A 12,765-nucleotide genomic window follows, 5' to 3' on the forward strand; every position below is an offset into this window, starting at 1 on the left:
ATTAAGATTGTGGGAAATAAAACACCCTCTGTCTCTATGCATTTCACAACACTAACCTCTACTTTGCCACATTTAGAATACTGTATTTTTATCTTGTCTTGGAAAAAAGGTGTGAAAAGTCATACGCAGCAGACTTTAAACTTCTCAGGGTATTTATTTACAGTAAAAACAAGCAAAAACAAAACATTCATTACATAGGAAATCCTGATGACTCAACTACTGGCTATACTGGCTTGACTTACACCATCATTGTGTGATATAAGGCAACTGAAATGATCAATGGGATGTACAGACACATTTTCTCTTTTACAGTCTGAAAACCTTTTAAAAATCTACAAAACTCTCAAAAATAAAATCTGAAATCAGGAATACATGAAATTAAACAGTCAATTTTGAACTTGGCAGTAACCTTGTGGTGTTGCTCCTTCCGATTTAAAATCCACTGGCCATACATATATGTACTCCAGGTAAATTTCTATAGATATACATAAAACCAGTAGTTTAGTTAGGATTTAGTCACTTTTAAAGCAAATAAATATACATGGTTTGATCATATTTGCATTGCAAACTTACTGCACTGAACAAGATCCGACCCCTGAAATAAGCCAGGTGTCACAGGGAACAACTACAATAATGCCAAAGCAACATATACAAGCTGTATGAGAAGACGCTGAGTGTTATTACCATAGCGGTATAGTGTGACTTCCACTTTACCAGGAGCCAAGGAACAAGTAAAAACACAGGTTACAGAAAGACAGAAGTAAGAAAATAACATAAACGATAACTGTATCGGCACATTCACTGACCACACAGAGAGTGATTGGACACAACAGGCAATGCAACCAATAATCCTATGCTCCAGCTCTGGAAGTTCCTCTAATAAAGTTTGATTCAAAATTTCTCTAATAAGATGAATGCATTTTGGTGGAAAAAAATATGGTAGATAAAAACTGAGGTACTCAACATAATGGTTTAGAAAATAACATGTTGAAGCTCTAAGGCTATCAGTCGATATTCTTCTTCCCTGTATGCTGTTAAGCTTTGTTAAAAAAAAAAAAAACTTGGAGAAAAATGGCCACTTGAAAAGAAGTGTCTTATAGCAGCGATCCTGTTCTTTTGTTTGGATTTTACCCGCAAAATGATGAAACAAAGCACCTTCCATCCTAAGGACAAAAACTTTTCTGATAAAACTAATTTGTTAATAATTAATGAATTTATATCTTGTCTTAAAAAAAACAGAAGCCAAAAAGCATTGCTTACAGGATGAAAGTTGCCATATCTTAAGAAATTAAACAATACATTTTTAAAGCAGATAAATAATTTTAAGGCGCTTTTCCGAGACATAAAGTGCCTTTGGAAACATGTCGTCTAGAGCAGCAGAGTGTGTCAGTATATTGCTGTAAACGGAAAAGGGATTGCTTCCTTAACAAAGACCTTCCAAAAAGGAAATGTGTTGAATGGACAATAATTATCATTATTTGTCATTGCAACATACATTCCAATGAAATTCGTCCATCTGAATACAACCCATCCCCCTAGGGAGCAGTGGGCTGCCACTGGGCGGAGCATTCTGGGGCCAATGGATGTGTGGCCGCTTGTTGGCAACACAGAATAGAATTAAGTGAGCATATTTTCCCAAAAGATCCTCCGTGAAGGAAAAGTGGGTGAGATTCCTGTAAGTAAATATTTCACCCGCCAAAAGCCACTAGGTTCAAAATGCTTTAAAACTAAGGATAGTTCAACAACTTAAAGCTTAAGCATGAGGATGCACAGCAGCAGAGGTAGCTGTAGAAACTACAAGACATACCTTAATATGCTGCAAGCATTTAGGTTATTAATTGGGATTTTTGTCACAAGTGGTGTTTCACCATTGAGGTGAATTACATGGCAGTCATCTCCACAATGCTGCTTTCAGACAGCATTTCTCCAAACTTCTTCCTTCCCGTGGGACAGATTTGTGTATAAATCTGCACCTTATTAGCTTATAATCAAGCAGGAGACCTTGCTGCCACTATTGGCGTTTTTGTTGACCGTGTCAGGGTTCTGTACTTTACGGTATCTCTCTTTAGCAAACGTGTGGTTCCATTCGTGGCCGTTTTTCTTTGCTTCATAGATTTTTACATATTGCTCTTTACTTCAGAAATAGAAATGATTACTGCTAATGTAAACCAAAAGGCCTAATGGTAAAAGGTGAAATGGTAAATATGATATATGCCCTTTGAAGTGGCTCATGACATTATCTTTAGGATGCATCTTTCCACACAATGACAGCTAAGAGCACAAGCTGTCATTTTTATAGCCAGCATACCGTGACTTCAACAAGACAACTAAACATAAGTGACATTTTTCACAGATAAAACATTTATAGTTGCAGAGCAAATGTGCACTTCCACAACGAAGGTCAGGTAAAAAAAAAAAAAAAAAAAAAAATCACAGTCAGGCAACAGATTTGGGAACAGGCAAAGAAAAGAGTGTAAAGAAAGAAGAATGTAAAAGGCTGGCTCCTTATTGTGCGTAACCCTTTCTAGTGTCCTCTGGGTCTCTGGATGCGTGTCCTCCCTGAGCGGCCAACTGCAGGCTCCATCTGATATCCCGTTCTCATCTTCGTCAGCATCCCCCACCTTCGCTTCACTCGTCATGTGAAATGCATGGTTCTCAGAAGGAGTGAGACTTATGGGACTGCTTTGGGAAGAAGACAGTTATCGGGTCAAAACCCACAGACAGAAAAACATCGAAACTGCAAGCATCCTTTTATAACCCCAACCCTGCGTTTATTCCTTCTGATCATAGTAACAGGCCTAAACAAAACCATTAGGAGGTAAAAAGGAGGGTCTAACCTGAAGATAAGAGATTCAGGAAAAAGTCAGGTGGGCAGGGCTAACAGTTCTGTACAAAGAGAATCACAAATCAAGTTAAGCACCAATAAAGCTCTGCAAAAAGCAGCAGAGATTTGGGATTGGGGAAATCTAAAATAACTGCAGGTTACTCACTGATGATTGATGGTCATGTGATCGATCTAGTTTGATGCGAATTTCCGTGGGCTTCCCAGTCTTACCGAGCCCTGAGGGAAAATAAAGCAGCTGAGTTAAAAAAAAAAGAAGGGCTTTAGGTTCCCTCCTCCCTGACTCGACTCTTGTTTTCCATTTCTAGTTGACTGCCTCTTGTCACAATACAACTACAAACTTCAAAATGTTTTCTTGGGATTTTTTTTTTTTTTGTAACAGGCCTACACAAAGTAGAAAATCATGTTTTTTGTTGTTTTTTTACAGTTTTGGGGGGAAAAAGTGTGGAGCGGGCAATTGTTTTCAGCCCCCTGAGTCAAGACTGTAGAACCACAATTGTGAGTTTTTATTGGTAGGTTTCTACCTGCGTCTGTAATTTTCTTCAGTCGTGTTTCAGTCTCTTCTTATTTATCATCTTCCCATCGCGTTTTACCTGCTCCCCTGTCCCCGCTGAAGAAATACCATGAATTTACCAAAACCCGACTCTACTGTGGAGAATGTGTCTTTAAGATGGTAATTTCAAGTACACATAGTGTTTTACATTTGAGGTGTTTTAAACCTTGTGAATTTGTCTTTTATCATAGTTATAGTTACTTTTTATCTTATCAAGAAAAGGAAAAACTAAAACATCAGAAATTTCAGTGACTGACTGCGGCATCTAAAGGGTGCATTACAGATCCTTCCTCCCAGCAGCCGTTAGAACATCACTGCTCCCAACAAACTCAACAGGTGTTTATATCCATACTTTTTTTGCACAGTTTTGTTTCTTTCTTGTTATTTCTAATATCAGATTTTTTAAAAGGTATTTTCCCCAGCAGCAACTTCTTCTTTTTTTCCTTTGCAACTTAAAAAAAAAGAAACTGGGGTTAGTGAGACTCATTTATCCCGAAGCCTGCTGAGATACTCATTATAATGATGAATCTACAACCCTCAATGCTTTTCATTATGTTGCCACAAGAGGGACTCAGAGAAAATGCCTTCTGTGTTTCATATGAAAAAGGTTCCTCTCCTTGCAACATTACTTTACAGGGCTCACTGTCATTTTCAGAAATGGGGACTTCAAAATGTTCCAAATGTTGTGCTCTGCTGCATATGCAACTTCATTGGCTCCCAGTTTATTATAGAATGCATTTCAAGATCTCAGTTTTGACTTAGGGAGCTCTGCATGGTCAGATAACAGTTTACATTGCTGAGTTATTATATCCCTACACCCCTATTAGGGCTCTGAGGCCCAGTGATCAAGACCCACTGATTGTCTCTCATACTAAATTGAAAAATAAAACAGACAGATATTTCTCTTGTGTGGTTCCAAGACTCTGGAACTCCCTTCATCGGACACTGAGATCAGCAGACTCAGCGGTTTCTTTTAAAGGCCAGCTAAAAATGTGTCTTTATAAATCTGCTATTTGTTTAATTTTGTCTTGTGTATTTTCTACCTTCTGTTGTAAAGCACTTTGTGATCTTTATCTTGAGAGGTACTGTATAAGTAAATGTTTACTTATTTACATACTAAGGCTGGACGATATAGAAAAAAAATTATATTGATAAAATAGAAATCATATTGATTGATATCGATAATTATCAACAAATTCAAATATAGATTTTAAGTGCTGCCCTGGCCATTTTATGCTCTTGCTAAATGACCTATGTTTAGATACACACAAGCACTGAATTTAAACCCAACCTTTTATTCCACCAGCTTTTTACCAAAACTGCAAGTTTAAGAAAAAAAGAAAAGAAAAGAGAACTTTTCTGAACTCTTTGTAGGGGGCGGAGCTTGGTGACGGAGCGTCCCTGGTCTGTGTTTATGATTGGTTGGGAGGATGTAATGACTGTAATATTAACCTACATGGCTAGAATGCAAAATGAAGGAAAGACTTTTATTCTATTGAACTTTTTATTGATCCTTTTTTTTCCTATCATCGATATATGTCTATCGATCGATATATATTGATATTGAATTATCGTCCAGCCCTATTACATGCTCACTCACTTACTTAATTACACACTTGCTTGCTTACGCAATGATAACATTGAACTGCGACCAAAATGAATTGATTGCTGCAATGAATAAAATACTTACACATACGTGATAAGGTACATGTTGATCAGAAAAATATGGAGAATCTATATGTTTCTAAAGATGACCAATCTGGTGTTATTTGGTACGTATTTGTAATAGACTACATAAGGTTTTACTCGTATTTAAACCTATTAACCTGGAGAGCTGCCACGGCTGTTGCTGCTGGTGCCACTGAGGCTGTCCTCCAACCAGGTGGTGTAGGTGAGGGAGTCTCGCTTGTGAGGTGTCCCAGCTGATGACATACTCTCCTAGACGTGGCATATAGCAGACATGTGGAACCATGCATGAGGGCAAGAGAGAAATGCTGATGCAACCGACAGTACGGGACTTCACACTCACCATGCCTGTGTCATAGTCGTCTGCTGCCTCAGCCTCATTGTCCTCCACCACACTGGCAAAGCTGCTGGCATTGGAGGAGGAGCGTGAGAGGTCTTGGCCCTCAGGGATGGAAGGGGTCCTGCCACAGAGATAAGAGCTACACCCTGGGTTACCACTCTCCGGCGCAGTAAGTTCTGATCTTAAATGCACACAGCAGGACACAGCAGTATAACATGCCGCCACGCTTACGCAATGGTGACGCATGCCAAGTCAAATTTCTGCTCGAAAACATGTTGTACGGCTGCGATCTGCCTCGCTTACCTGTTCTTGGCGGTTGTGAGGACCTCAGGAGAGCTCTGATCTGAGTTGTCAGACTTTGGGTCTTGAGAAACGTGGCCGCTGTCAGGTGTCTTCTGGGTGTTCGGAGACGCATCTCTGCTGCAACAGAAAAAGAAAAACGACGTTTCTTACAAAGCCTTTTAAAAGGGAAAGTTGGACATTGCCAGCAGCCAGGAGTGATGCGAGTGCAGTGTCTCACAAAAGTATTCACACCCACTGAGCTGTGGATCTCTGCAACTCCTCCAGAGTTACCCAGGGTCTCCTGGCTGCTTCGGTTATTTATACTCTCCTTGTTCAGCCTGTCATTTTAGTCAATGTTAGTTTAAATAGCAGTGGGGCCACACTCTTTCCAGCACTACTCTGTGGGATGTTCAAAGCCTAGAATACAGTTTTATAACTTAGTCTGGCTTTAAGTTGCTCAATAACTTCAATAACTGATCCACCTGGTGTGTTTATTGGTCTTCATGAAGCTGTTAATTTACTAATGTTCTCTGGTAAACCTCAGAGGCATTCAAAGAACAGTGAGATTTATACTGAGGTGAAATTATACACAGATGAACATTTGGATTTGACATCTGGACCCACTTGGTGGCACTGAATTATCTAGGAGCAAACAGAATACAAATAGATGCCATACTTTTCAGTATGTGACATATATATTTTGTTCCCTCCCATAATTATGCACTACAGAACTCTGTGTTGATCTACTCTATAACATAAAACCAGGTTAAAATGCGTTGAAATTTGTAGTTATGTGACAAAATGTGGAAAAGTTCAAGACACAGCAAAGATGGAGAAGACTCTTTCATTCACCTTCTCTCCTGGACTTCTTGAATGTTTTCAATCCCAATGGCACTGCTTCGCCTGGAGCTGAAAGGACCTGACTTTTTCCTCGTCGGGCTTTTTCCTGGGATGATCAACGACTGGCAGGGAGAGCGGAGAAGCAGAGTCAAACAGTGGAAATATTTTCTTAGTCCTATAATGACCCACAACACGGATTAAATCAAACGGAAAAGGAAAATAGCATTTGAAAAAACACATCACATCTGATTTATCAGGCTAATATGTGTCATCATTTCGGCTTTTCGGTTGCTACAAAGATGAGGAAAAGCAAGGAGGAATATGCACTTCATGCCAAGAGCAGGTGACAGCCCCCCCCTGTCAGAGCAGAGCTCACTGAGGCGAGAGATAAAATGTGGGTTTAAAGGCTCCAGAGCCTGCGTGTAAATTTGCATTCTCGGCAGCCGCTTTGTTAATTCTGTCTCCATTTGGGAGGTCTCAAATTAAGAACAATTTTTTTTTATTTTCATTTAAAGCGGCTTCAGAGAGCGGCAAATCAGTTTTCTTTGAATAACCTCTGCGAGGGGGGCTTATTAAATTATTTGAATGAAATAATTGGAAACAAATAAAGTGGAGAGCTGCCATAAAAAACAGCAGAAAGGGAGCACCTACTGCAGCAAAGCAGAAAACATAGCAGAAAGAGCCTAACGTGATTGGCTGGAGAAGTGTATCAAGTATTAAAATAAGCTTATAATTCTTTAAATGGTGTGCTGGTATCAAATATTTGTCCATTGGTCTTATAATACCGGATACATGTTAAATGATTGAACTTAAAATTAAGAGGAGCAGAAATGTGCAGGGACACGTGTTTTTGCCGTGATGCAGTCAAGCCATGCAGGCAAATAAAAACAAGAGAAAGCAAATGCAAGTTAGAAGGTAGTTAGTAATTAGACATGAACCTCTTCTACTGTTCCTATCCCTATGGCACTGCCTCGGCGTCCATATTTACTGGGACTTTTGCCTGGGACAAGCAATGACTGAGGCAGACAGGAAGAGAGGAAAACAGAGAGAGGAACAGACAGAATGAGAGAGAGTGAGGAGAGGATGGTTATGACAGATGACAAAAAAGAGGGGGGAGGAGGAGGAGGAGAAGAAGAGAAAACAAGAGATTTATACAAATATATGAGATCCCATGCAGTAAGTCATGTCAGTCAAACAAAAGTTAACCAGAGAGTACAAATGGGGACACAGTCTGGCTCCGTGGGTGCAACACAGGCAGCTGAATGGGAGAGAGAAATGATGAACCAGTTATGTAAGCCACATATGCCTGCGAGGAAGACGATGAAGAACAGATTAAAAAAAAAATACAGCAGACATGTGCAAAGGAAAGATTATTCTCTAGGTAACATCATGAGTCAGTAATTGTATGTTAAACCCCATTTGAGAGTGTTAATATAAAAAGAATGTAGAAATTTAAGGGAAGCAAAAATAAATCCTGCTCAATGCATAGATTTTGATTTATTCTGTTATATACACAAAACTGTAATGTAGCATGTACAACATACAGCTCTGGACAGAGGTTTGCATGCAGCCATCATGGGCATGAATGTCAAATGAATTTTAGGTTTTTAAAGATGCATTTGAATCATTTTTAGACTTGGACACAATTTAGCACAGCAGAAAGAAACTGGCTCCAAAAACACGTCCAACCTGCTGGAAAGAATAACGCAGACTAACTCTGGACTCCCTACAGCTTTAATGACATATCTGGACATTTCAAGAAATTTAAATATTTAAATCACCAATACCTTTTCTGCCAAGAAGATCAGTAAATAATCCAATCAGGATTATGACTAAAGCTGGTTGCTGGCTGCAAAAAATATGAATTGTTAAACTTGTAAAGGGATAAATAAAAGTGCCGGCTATGTGTATATTTGGGTTTATTTGAATAACTTTCACATAAAATTCAAACTTGTGCAGCCATTATTGCTTTTTTAAAAATATATATTTTAAAGTTGTATGCTGTATAATTATTTTACCACTGAAAAGGAACGGTACAATTCAGTTAATATCAAAGCTCCAAATTATTAGGACAGTAATGCACATGATGAGTGAATGTAAACCGTGTACATAGGTATGACTTAGACTTAGACAACTTTATTTGTCATTTTGTATGCACAGAGTGCGTACAGAATGAAAGAAGCAGGTATGGCCAGTTAAAAACCTTGTAAAACAGTTTAGACTGGAATAGCACTGTTGATAGATTAAACAGTTGAAACAATAACGAGGCTTTGAATTAGTTCACTAAACTTACAAATACCCTGAAGCGACGTTACAAAGTTACAAGGTTTTCACTGACGGGCATGAGTCTTACACCCTTTTCTGTGATTATCAAGTAAAGACTCATGCTTGAGTTGTCATGCACATAATAACATACATATTAACAACATAATTGGAACATGTTAGAAATAGGTTATGCTTGTATTCAGAATGCAGATGCATTAGGGTTAAAAGGCAGACAAGTAAACCCCAGCCTTTACCCCAAACCGTCACCACGAGTTTGAAAACCAGTCAGGATCCTCTCACTCCATCTTGCAGGTAGTTTAAAACTAATTGCAACATGAGAGTCAGCTTCTGGACCAGAGCGATTTGTTATTGCTCCTCTTGGCTGAGGGCATAGCACGTCAGTGTGAGAAGTTAATGCGGCAAGCGTGTGCGGAAGAGGCGGCACTCTAGTGGAGCTGCTGGAGGAGGCAGAGGAAGCGAGGCTCGTCTTACTTAGGGGGAAGAGAGGCGCTGTACTTACTATCCCGGGGTATTTAGGGCTCTCTGCAGGGCTGTGACTTGTCAGGTTATTGGAGACTGGGTATGGCTTCTTGAAAGCTAGACTCATGGCATCCATTGACTGGCTCCTACCGCGAATCACCCGCTACGGAAAAGAGATGAGGAGGAGCAGATACATTCAGATCGCACTGACACTTTTGACCTCTTTGCATGACTGGGATGAGCCTCTGGGCTTTCCCCTGAACGCTCACCACCACCACAGGCACCGGGACCACGGCTCCGACTACTGCCGACAGAGAACGAACGTTGCCGTGGTTAAGGTCAGACAAGTTATCATGTTTAGTTAGGTAGCAGGAAGAGAAAGAATGAGCAGAGGTCAAACCACCAAGCAGCGAGAAGAAGTTTAAGTCCCAACGAAACCTCTTTAAATGTAACGCAACGGAGAAGCAGGGCCACCCGAAATGCCCCCGTCCGCTTTGGATTTGTGACACACTGAGATGACAGCAGAGTGCGGCGCCACAGAAGCATGCAGAGCGCACAGCGTCAAGTCACTGCCGGGACGCACAAGGAAGAAAAGAGGAAGGAAAGAGCTGCAGAAATCAGCTTCATTCAGATTTAAAAGCCGACTGGGAGGCGGTGATAAAGCTCTTATGGCCCGGCTTGTACGCAAGTGTAAAGAGCCCCAGCTGCCAGAGAAGAGCCATGAGAAAAATCCAACCACAGGAATTAAAAAAAGAAAGGTCACAAATGGCCAATGTTTCTGTGCTGTAACATCGATTTTTTTTTTTTTTTATAATCTTGTAATATCGGTAAAAGCAATGTAGTCAGTTTGAATAGTGTGACATTTTTGAAAGTACAAATGTTTGCTTTTGTGCAGTGAATTATAGAAAAAAAAAATCGATAACCTGCTCAGTTCGGTCTGCTTTATAAAGTTACAGGCAGCAGTAGGTTATCCAGGCTTAAATAAGACCAGAAGCAAGGAGCTGTCTACAAATAACTAATTACAGTAGCACATCCAAAGGGTACAGATCAATACAACATTGACGGTGCAAATTCCTGCTGTTGTAGCAGGTAAAATGTCACAGGAAACATTCAAATCTTACAAAATGTAATCCGGAGCTATGTTAAGGTACTGTATGATCGACTTGAATTAAAGATTTGCAAATTTTTTTAAGCACAGCGTTGCTTTCGCAAACAGTTTCTCGTGCCACTCTCTTTCAGAAGGTTCCTGGACATGACGCAGTTTCTGCATCAGGGTCTCCAGTTACCTTAAAGGACTCAAAGAAGCCCCCTCCTCCTGCGTTGCCATTTTCCAGCTTGTCGTCCTCTCCTCCAATTCCCATTATGGCCTGGCTGTTCACGTGGAGTTCCTCATAAAGGGTTTCAAGCAAAGCTGATCGAGTTCGCTCCTGAAAACCAAGCACACGAATACAGACAAGGAAATAAAGAAAATGCCTCTTTTTATGTTTGACAAGAAAACAAATGCAAGGCTCAACAACTCACCTCCAACTTAGCGAACTTTTCAGCTTTGTAGCATGCATATTCTGCATTGATTAGCTTTGTAAACAGAAACTCGTGAAATTCAGGGCCCTAAGCAAAAGCAAAGCAGTGAGAAAAAAAACCTTACAAAAAACAGTGGGAAATTAAAAGATGACAATGAGATTCTGCAATTATCAAGCTTAGTGTTTCTCTTACTTTTTTAAATATGGCAGGGTTTGGGAGGGCTGGGCCAAAGAAAGGAACATCGTCCCGAGCTGTTACGGAAACCTATTAACAAATATTAAGGTTAAAGAACAATCACTTGCTCCTACTTTCTTGAAGGAAGCAGAAAAAAAGGAAAGTGAGGGAAATTTACCTTGTAGACAACATTGTCAGAGCAAGGGTTGACCACCTGGACCACGATATAAGCATGAAGAAAGTTGGACGCAATCATATCTGGCACAAAGGGGGTATTTTCCTCTTGGAATACAATGGCCACAATGTCATTCCCTATGTGCCTTTTTCTCTGCAACTGCAACAGAAGATCCCCAGGACAGGTTTGTGGTTATTATGTATTTAAGTGTTTTTTTTTTGTTTTGTTTTTTTACAGTATTTTGCAATCACATTATAAACACAGACTGCAACATATTTTATTATGATTTTATGTGAAGGATGCTTAAAAGATACTCTTATTTATGAATGGAAATCTCAAAAATGTAGTGCGGTCAGCCCCCTTTCCTCTTATAGCACTGAATAAAATTTAGTGTGACTAACTACCTTCAGAGGCGATCATATTAGTATATAAGTAGAGCCCACCTATGTATAACTTTATGTCAGTATAAAAGCAGCTGTTTGGTAAAAATAACAGATAACTATCATGAAAATCAAAGAACACAGGCACATTAGGGATAAATTGGAATTTAAAGCCGCATTAGGTTAGAAATCCATATTTTATAGAACACTGTTTAGTCCATCATCTGTAATAATCTGAGATGGAAAGAACGTTGGAGGAGTGGCAGAGAACTACAGTAAAGGTGGGAGAATCTTTTCACAGTAAAACTATTGGACCTGATCGTAATAAATTGGTTCTTTATAGCGAGAAAAGCCATAGCTGAAAGAAAAATATATAAAAGGTCCTAATCACAGTCCTGTGGAGGAAACGGCAAACATCTGGAAGAAAGTGCTCTGCTCGGGTTAGATGAAAATTTGACCCCTTGGCCCGCAAGAAAAGCCCTATTTGTGGATGAAAACTAAAACTGCACTGCAGTGAATATTAATGGAGCTAAATACAGGACGAGCCTGGAAGAAAATATGTTAAAGGCTGCAAAACAAACTGAGACCGGAGTGGAGGCTTACCAACCCCAAACATACAGCCATTCAATATAATGGTCAAGTCAAAGCCCAGACGTCAATCCAATTGAAAATATCTGGTAAGACTTAAAACTTGAAAACTTTTCTCTACCCAAGCTGCCTAAGCTTGAGCTATTTGTAAATATTTGCTGTAAATCTCAGCATCTAAATTAACAGAGATGGCAGACATGTGCCCAAAATCTATGAGCTGTGAAAGCAATATTAAGTATAACCTGATATGATAACAAATGCATGCCAGCCTTTCGATTTTTTACTTGTAACAATATTTGAAAACCATTTAGGATTTTTCTCTAACTTTACAGGTATATTCACTGCTTTGTATTTGTCTAATTAATACACAAAAATCCCAATAAAATACACTTGTTGTTGTAAGGTGGAGACTGTGCTGAAGTTCAAGGGGTGCATACAAGTTCTACAAGGGGCTGTTCCTCCTGTATTCAGTGGGTTATAATGCGTTACTGTGAAAAAAAATGTAATGTCCAAAGCTTAATTTCAAAGCCAAATAGAAAATCCCGCTTGTTGTTTATTTCTCTAATGTTCTGGCTAAATTATCATGCCGACGACATAAAGCTAATAAAACTTGCACATCTCCAATTATGTAACACAAGA

At 39.5% G+C, this 12,765-nt stretch overlaps 1 protein-coding gene across 15 annotated transcripts in view; it reads right to left on the minus strand.

Moving 5' to 3' along the window:
• Nucleotides 1-134: 134 nt before the first annotated feature.
• LOC105935263 (rap1 GTPase-activating protein 1) overlaps nt 135-12,765 on the minus strand; it is a 70,346-nt gene continuing 57,715 nt past the window's right edge. For 4 of the 15 annotated variants that reach the window (XM_021323062.2, XM_036140571.1, XM_021323068.2 and 1 more), the window contains 13 exons: nt 11,162-11,317; nt 11,002-11,073; nt 10,810-10,896; nt 10,575-10,715; nt 9,329-9,451; nt 7,482-7,559; nt 6,556-6,665; nt 5,725-5,841; nt 5,425-5,602; nt 5,222-5,333; nt 2,991-3,061; nt 2,838-2,886; nt 135-2,682 (listed from right to left, as the gene is read on the minus strand). In XM_021323062.2, the coding sequence (XP_021178737.2) occupies nt 2,878-2,886; nt 2,991-3,061; nt 5,222-5,333; nt 5,425-5,602; nt 5,725-5,841; nt 6,556-6,665; nt 7,482-7,559; nt 9,329-9,451; nt 10,575-10,715; nt 10,810-10,896; nt 11,002-11,073; nt 11,162-11,317 (1,254 nt within the window). In that variant the 3' untranslated portion in view covers nt 135-2,682; nt 2,838-2,877. The remainder of the gene's footprint in view (nt 2,683-2,837; nt 2,887-2,990; nt 3,062-5,221; nt 5,334-5,424; nt 5,603-5,724; nt 5,842-6,555; nt 6,666-7,481; nt 7,560-9,328; nt 9,452-10,574; nt 10,716-10,809; nt 10,897-11,001; nt 11,074-11,161; nt 11,318-12,765) is intronic. The other 11 variants (XM_012875577.3, XM_036140627.1, XM_021323064.2 and 8 more) reach the window with 10 other exon arrangements.

The sequence above is a fragment of the Fundulus heteroclitus genome, chromosome 1 (assembly GCF_011125445.2).
Source record: "Fundulus heteroclitus isolate FHET01 chromosome 1, MU-UCD_Fhet_4.1, whole genome shotgun sequence".
Taxonomy (NCBI): domain Eukaryota; kingdom Metazoa; phylum Chordata; class Actinopteri; order Cyprinodontiformes; family Fundulidae; genus Fundulus; species Fundulus heteroclitus.